Source organism: Phocoena phocoena, chromosome 5, assembly GCF_963924675.1.
Source record: "Phocoena phocoena chromosome 5, mPhoPho1.1, whole genome shotgun sequence".
In the NCBI taxonomy this organism is placed as follows: domain Eukaryota; kingdom Metazoa; phylum Chordata; class Mammalia; order Artiodactyla; family Phocoenidae; genus Phocoena; species Phocoena phocoena.
Window position 1 is genome coordinate 115,825,277 of NC_089223.1, and position 8,507 is coordinate 115,833,783.

Genomic DNA, 8,507 nt, shown 5'->3' on the forward strand with positions numbered 1-8,507 from the left:
AAAAGCTTTTTCCCCTTGTTCACAATGACAAAAGTGCTGCTGAGGATGTGGAGCAAATGTCGCATCTTCTATTTATGTGCACATTCAAAATGACATCCTGATTCTTATACTGAGGATTCTAATAGCAGCTTGATATTTAGAAGACACTAATTTAACTTTTTAAATATACATTTATTTATTTATTTATTTATTGGCTCCGTTGGGTCTTCGTTGCTGCACACGGGCTGTCTCTAGTTGCGGTGAGCGGGGGCTACTCTTCCTTGCAGTGCACGGGCTTCTCACTGCGGTGGCTTCTCTTGTTGCGGAGCATGGGCTCTAGGCGTGCGGGCTTCGGTAGTTGTGGCACACGGGCTCAGCAGTTGTGGCGCATGGGTTTAGTTGCTCCGCGGCATGTGGGATCTTTCCAGACCCGGGTTCGAACCCGTCTCCCCTGCATTGGCAGGCGGATTCTTAAGCACTGGCCATCAGGGAAGCCCTAATTTAACTCTTAACTTAGTAAAAGGACTCAAATTTCAAAAAGTTTGGCAAATCACAAATGCCATTAGGATGACACATGACATGTAGCCATTTTTAAACAAAAGTCTAGTATTTGGTGGCAGGGTTTTCACTTAAGCGGTTTAACAACAAATTATTAGTTTAAATATCTTAGCTTTTTTAAGGCACATGTGGGCCAATAAATAATGTATACTCTGTTCCCACATCATTGAGTTTATTGTCAGGCAACACATTTTTATTGCATGCTCCTGTATACTAAAGATTATGCTAGATGCTAAGGTTACCTTAGTGATTTAAGGACACATGTCCAAAGACCTCAAACTGGTATAGGAGACAGGCAATAAACAAGCAATACATCAATAATTAATATTTCAAATTGGAAAAGGATGTAAAAAGGAGAGGAAGTCAATATTAAAGGAGATAGCAAAGGAAAGCTCTACTAAGTTTGTTTGCTAATTTGTTTTAATAATAAAAGGTTATTTCAACTGAGTTCATCAAATTTTGAATAACTACTAACTATGAGACACTATGTTAATTAATGAGAAGGCAATGATGAAAAATGTATATTACCTGATACCATGGAGCTTGTTGTCTAGTACTGATTACTACTAAAATGTTTGTTGATGCTCTTTGATTTTGCAAAATAAATGCTTAGTTCATTTATTTGGTCTGGAATTTAATTTTGAATATGATAAGAACTTAATTTTTATTCTTATGATGTTACCTAGACCAATGGTTTCAAATGTTTCAAGAATAAGGACCTATATTCAGAATTAATATATATGAAGGGTTTTCATAGATTTGTATTTTCTATCATTTATGTAAAAAATAGTCTATAGTCACTATGAATTTAGTTAACTTTAATAAGTGTGCATTTACTCAGAAGATAATTTATATACATTTTTAGTAATATATATTTGTAATGTACACTATATATTTAGTAAACAATAGTTCATACATTTGGGGAAAGGATTCCTTATTAAATATCAGCTAGATACAGAGGTGGAACTATGGCTATACTTGAATTTTCTACTGCTTCATACCCAGACATGAGGGAAAACTCAATGCCATACATTTGTATAGTGCTTAAAAATGCATGGGGAGGGAAGGATGAATAGGTGGCACACAGAGGATTTTTAGATGATGAAATTACTTTCTTTGATAATGGTAGATACACGTCATTATATGTTTGTCAAAACTGAATGTACAACACGAAGGGTGAAGCCTAATGTAAACTATATACTTGCGGTGATTATGATGTGTCAGTGTAGGTTCATTGATTATAACCAGTGTACCACCATGATGCAGGATGCTGGGGGAAAGCTATACATGTGTGTGTTGTGGGGTGAGTGGATCAGTGGATACATGGGAACTCTGTGCTTTCTGCTTAGTTTTGCTGTAATCCTAAAACTGCTCTAAAAAATAAAGTCTATTGAAAAATAAGTATGTAAATGTATAGGGGACATCTGTGTGTATGCATATGTACATATATGTGTATGCATAAACACATACATGCATATATGTATTAAATGAGACTGTATACATTTATAAAATGTAAAATTATATATAGAGACAACACATGAACCAGTGTTATCTTAAGCCACATCTGTTAACAAAAGCAGTATTCATACACATACACACATAATTTATGACTTTGTATATGCATATATTTTCAATCTTTATAGTAGCTTTTGAAATATATAAATATCTTTGTCATTTTAGTGACATGTGATCCAAGACTTAGAATGTTTAGGGGTCTTCCAAAGTTCACACTGCTCTAAGGGTCACAGCAAGGGCTTAACCCTGAGTTCTTTGGTTAACCATTATTATAATCATATTATTACCCTCCTCTGCTGAATTTATAACAATATAACTGGAAACATATGTTTTAAAACAATGTAATAAAATTTACAAATTACATATTTTGGTAATTTTGTATTTGAGGAACAGCTTTTAAAAAATTAATTCGGTAATAAAAGCAGCAAGAGGAAGAAATATTAAATATATCTTGGGATGTATATACTTTCAGCCTGTGATGGCTTAGGTGAAATCCCACGCCTTAGGGCATGAGGAAATGTTCTCTTTTCTCAAATTTTCCTCAAGCCATGAGATTCTGTGCACTGACCTGATTTGATTTGGGGAATAGTGCTGTTGGTATTGATTCAGTATTTACTTCTAATTTAGGAAAGTCACTTTCCCTTTATTTAAAATAGGTATGTTGCCTGAATTATTGAGTAGCCATGTCCCTTAACAGCAACTCTAATCACTTTTATGATGGATAGAAGATGTACACATCATTACTGTGAAGTTAATTTAATTCTGTTCACGTTAAAATTAAGCAAATCTTTAACCACATATCACTGTCATTTCCTAAGTTTTTTAAGTATCCCCTGAAATGGCCAGTTTATATACCAATGTATTTTTCAAATTGTAAAATGAAAAAGATTAGCTGACACAGTGCAGTAGCCCCAAACACAATGGGACAAAGCAGGTGAATTGCCTCAGAGGCAGCTTTCTTAATGTTTGACTTTTTCTACATTTATTGAATACTTAGAAGTGCCAGAGGTGGTGCAGGGCCTAAAAAGGATTTGCTTTTTGGGATTTAGAGGCCAAAATTTAGACAGTCATATGACTGTATAATCATGAGAACAATTCTAATTTAACATTTAGAAATGTAGGGGATTTTGTATGATGGATTTATGATAATTTTTCTACATAATTGAGGGGAATTGGCAGATACTACTCTGTCTTATTTAGTGTGGAAGTTTCTTACAGAATGTAGATTGAAAGATGGCAGTAAAAAATAGTCCTCCATTTCCAGAGAAATTCAGGAAGTGGGAGTATTAACTTTCTTGTAGTCTGATCTGTTATTAAGCCTAAATTATTTCCTTTCACCCACCCACACTATCTATCCTCTTCATACAGGCAAGTCACCAGATTACAATGGTCTGTGATCGCAACTGGAATGCATTCTCTGCCATGATTCAAGTATACAAGTCCTAGTCCCCCCAGCATGACACATTCACAAGGATATTTCCCCCCCAAGAATTTCATCTCAGGAACTGCACCAATATGTCCTTTCCTATGTAAAGCATCAGTAATGTCTTTTATTACTCTCTATAAATTATTCTCATTTAATCTCATTGAGTGAGAACTTAAAACTTTACCCAGGTTTTTCCAAATTAAAGGATATCAGAATATTTTATGTCTTCAAGATAGCTTTAAAATAGTAATGTTGTAACTCTAATATTCTTGAGAATCTATTGCAAGTCAGCACACGGTTGGCTATACATATTTCCTCTACTGATAGTTAAATACTGATGAAAGATAAATGAAGAAATATCTGCAGGATGTTGCTTCCCTACTGAAATGAAATGAAGAATTATACTGATCACTAGGAAAATAGCGTGCTTGTTTCTTATGAGACATGTAGGTTTAGTAACACATTTCTACTATTTGTTTAAAAAAATGAGATACACTTTTAAATAAATGCTAGCAGAATAATGTTTCAAGGAAAATTCACTCTAAATCCATCCTAGAAATTCTACACCTGTAGATGTACTTAAAGAATACAGCTTAGCAAGCATTGAAGCCAATAAATCAGACAGATATCTTCAAATTCAATAATCAGATATATCTTTATGACTTTGACAACATTTGGTGATCAATTGGTTATTTGACTTTTCACAGGGTTAACTAATGCCTGCTTTAATAATACCTTGAATAATGATAATGGAAATTTTTGTTTCCATGTGATTCATTTTGATAGAAACCAAACTGTCACGCTGACCTTTCTTAGGGCCTGTTTTTCTGAATGTAATTTCTAAAAGGGGGAGACTTAGCAATTTGTTTTGTGCTGAATTTTATTTATAGTGTTGCTTTCATAATTTACTTGGCATACATTTATTTTCTGGAAACGTTTATTGAACTCTTATGAATAGTTGAGATGTACGCAGCATCCTTCCCCCTTTTGTCCTCAACCTTGCTACTTCTTGTTGACCCACATCTTATAGGAAAGGGGCTTTGCCTTTTTGCATGGGTGAAGCATATAAACTAATTTAACCAACCAGCCCAATACAACCCTATACCAAATAAATTCAGTAAAAGTAACTCTCAGTGTTTTGGGAATTCTAGAAATCAGATTTCCTCTCTACCATGTATGTAGTGTGCAGATATGAAGCCTAGAACATCTGTAGTCATTTGCTGCCAAAAAGACAATCTGAGAGGAACAGAGCCCTAGAAAATCCCAGGGAAATTGATCTGGGCCTGAATCATGTTTAATGTCAATCACAATTTAGCTCTTGGCATTGCCAGTCATGTGAGGAAATACTTTTCTTGCAATCATTTGCCAGTTTGAATCAGGCCTGCACTTATTGGAAAATGAATTACATACATAATGGATAAGAAATTTGTTACCAGGAATGACGTTACAAGTAACAGGGGAGAATTCTTCAAAAGTGAGGGAAGAGCTTCCCTGGTGGCGCAGTGGTTGAGAGTCCGCCTGCCGATGCAGGGGATACGGGTTCGTGCACCGGTCCGGGAAGATCCCACACGCCGCAGAGCGGCTGGGCCCGTGAGCCATGGCCGCTGGGCCTGTGCTCCGCAACGGGAGAGGCCACAACAGTGAGAGGCCCGCGTACTGCAAAAAAAAAAAAAAAAAAAAAAAAAACAAAACAAGTAAAAGTGAGGGAAGTGAGAAAAAAGACCACTCTGAAAAATCTTTGTTTTACAATTGCATGGTGGTTGGTTAAAGTGAAGTTATTGTACTTTGGACCTAGAGCATGTGCTACCAAAACTATTGTATTTGGCAACTGAGAAAAAAAGAAATAGTAGGATGATGGATTCTACAGACAAAACAGAAACAATCTTGCTTTGTTATGTACCTCTCAAAGCAGAAAGAATAGAAAAGAGTGTTTTGCCAAGCGTGGCTCCTCTGTCTTTGGTGTGCAATATACCTGTATAAGTTTAATTTGGAGGGACCCCCGTGATTGGGAAAGTTGAATTACTTACAACAAGCCAAATGGAAGGTTATCAGAAGCAGAGATATGAGAGACATGGTAGGAGAATATAGAGACGAATAGGAAATATATGGCCTTATCCTAGCATATTTTTAAAGCACTGTCTCCTGAAAAAAATATAAGCACTCACATTATGGAAATAAAATCAAACTAAAGGTTGAGAGAAGAAAATAAATATAATAAATACTCACCACTACAGTCCATTGGCTTCTCTAAAGATACAACATATACCTATATATACATATATATATACACATACATATATGCATATATGTACATATATACACATACATATATGCATATATATACATATATACACATATATATCTCCAAAATATGTCTTATACAGATAAATGTTTCCCAATTAAAGATGGAAGCAAAGCTATATTTATAACATTATTTTGAAAAGCCTTCATAAGAATATGATTTTCACATTATTTAAGGTTAGTATATTAAATGTTTTCAACATGTAATTAGATGACATTCTTTTTATAGATATAAATCAAGTAAGCATTATTTTTCAAAATGATTTACAGGTTAAACAATATTCTTCTAAGATGCTGTGGATACCAAAAACTACAAATCTCATAAAGAATGATTTTTAATACACATATCAAAAAAGTTATTTAAGTCTGATTTCCTTTTTACAGTCTTTAATTTTCTGATTTCCAGTTTACAAGTGTTTAAAATGGACAAGTATGATTTTTCCTCTTAGTAATAATGTTGATTCAAGATATTTTGATTCAATATATGGCAATAAGTCTCCACACGTTAACCATTAGTATCTTGGTTTTTTTAGTGGGATGTAACACTAACAACCACTACGTACAAAATACATCATTATTTTTGTGGTTTTACAAATCTCTTCTCCACTTGTCAATTCAAAAAAAAAAAAAAATTCTAAGAATTAGGGAATACGGAAAACTTAATGAAATTGACTTCCAGATTTATAATCTTTCTATTTTATCCTAGAAGAGAACATTAAAAATATGTCATTGCTATAAAAGACCATCTTGTTAACGTTACAAAAGATTGGTGGGAGCAAGAACTGTGTCACTGATACGTGGAGCTTTGGAGTTATCTCTACAAATTAGGAAAATGTTCAAAGGTCAAAAAGGAAATATAGCAATCCCTAAACCATGTTGATGATGAGTAGCTTAGTCTAAACTAAATATTTTTCCACTCATAATAATCATCCTCCCCTCAAATGCCTTTTAAAAACATACATTACACAGTACAGTAGCAGAAATCAAGGACAGCACAGACTATTTTCAAGAACAGAAAAGTCTCCAGCGAAGAAAGGTATCTTATAGCAAAGAGCAGACTTCTTTAGAGACATTAGTCAATTAACTTGCAATTCATTATGAAGATTTTTCTTTCCTCATATGGGGAGAGTCTACTCTATTTGAAGTTGCCACACCGTTTTCTGTTCCTTTTCTAGAAAACCTGCCCTTAGTCCGTTTCTTCTTCACACTTGGGGCCTGAAGAGGAGCATCTTCTTCCATCCACCTCTGAAGCTGAACATTAAATAAATTCCATGTTATGTATGCTTGGATAGTGCAACTGGATGACAGAACAGCAATTTTCGCTGCCAACACGTTCACATCTTCGGTAGTGCCGTCAGAATTCCCATTCTGCCCTCCAGCCAGGTGAAAACCAACAGTAATCACAGAAACAATTAAAGTCACGAGTCGACCCAAAATAAACACAATGGCCCACAGAGAAAACTCTTTCTGGTACTTTTCATCGCTAAAATAAAACAGGTCACAAAAGTGGGAAAGGAATTCCACAAAATAATGCATCATCAAAAGAAGAAGTCCCAGGTGATTCAAGTACAAGAGGTAAGCTCCCGCAATGTGAAAGAGGTGAAGACCAACGTAGACAACTTGCTGGGAGAGATCTTGAGGTTTGATTCTCTGGAAGTAGAGTTCAGGAAAGGCGTGAAACCAGTAAGCCAACTGTGAGATATAGAAAAACTTCATCTGAAATGTCATCATGTTATTGGGATGAGCCCTCCATAAGACAGCCAGGTCTGACAGGCAGTTTTCAGAGTGTAGAATGAATGTGCCCCAAATACAAGAGACAAGGAAGAATACACTAAACTGACCAGATTCGTTAAATTTGCTTTGTTTCGGTTTGGGGAACTGCATTCGCCTGTTAATTCTATCCAAGACATACTCTTGAATAGTGGCGTGAATGATGATTGCCACCAGCATGTAGAAGAACACTGTGGCCAAATCTTTGGCACCATAATGATAAAGGAACTTAGGTGCTGTGGCTCTTTCTTCTGCTTCTTCGGCAGGGAAGGTAACACCGTGCTGGAGAGTAATAAAAACGATCGATACTTCTGCTGTTCCCTCGAACATGAGCCCCAGCACGAAGAACATCCCCACACAGGCGACAAGGTCCGCATGATTCTGCAGGATGAATTCCTGGCTCAGGACTGGGGGGTTCTTGGTGCCCTTCTTACGAAACGTCATGGTGGCGCTTCCCAGATACTCACCGACGAGCGGCAGCTGCCTCCCCGTGGCTGCTCCTTAAGGCGCCGCCGCCGCCGCCGCCGCCGCCGCCGCCGCGGCTCCCGGGACTTCACTCCCCATCCCGGAGCCGGTCCCGGGTCGCTACGGCCACCCAGGAAAAAAAAAAAAAAAAAAAAAAATCAAAGCAGCTGGCCGAGCAGGACTGAGCATGCGCGCCAGGGCCGGCGGAGGCAGGGAAGGAAATCGAGCGCCGCGCCCCTACCCGGCGCCAGGCCCGGGGCTGCGAGCAGTGATCTTCCACGTTGATCGGCGCCTCTTTAAATCCGCTGCCAGCGTCGAGATGCTTCTAAATGATTTGTCCATAGCATCTTCATTACTGACCGTGACAAAGCAGGACAGAACTCTGCTTGTTCTTCTGCAGCATGATAATGATAAAAACCAGCATCATAATAATGATAGAAGCAAACTCTCCTAGTGCTTAATATTTACCAGGTGCCTTTACTTTTATAAATGG

General features: G+C 36.9%; 1 protein-coding gene across 1 annotated transcript; it reads right to left on the reverse strand.

The window, feature by feature from the left end:
- Positions 1-6,874: 6,874 nt before the first annotated feature.
- Positions 6,875-7,993, reverse strand: TRAM1L1 (translocation associated membrane protein 1 like 1). Its single transcript, XM_065878117.1, has one exon. The coding sequence runs from the start codon at positions 7,991-7,993 to the stop codon at positions 6,875-6,877; it is 1,119 nt and encodes a 372-aa protein (XP_065734189.1).
- Positions 7,994-8,507: the final 514 nt, after the last annotated feature.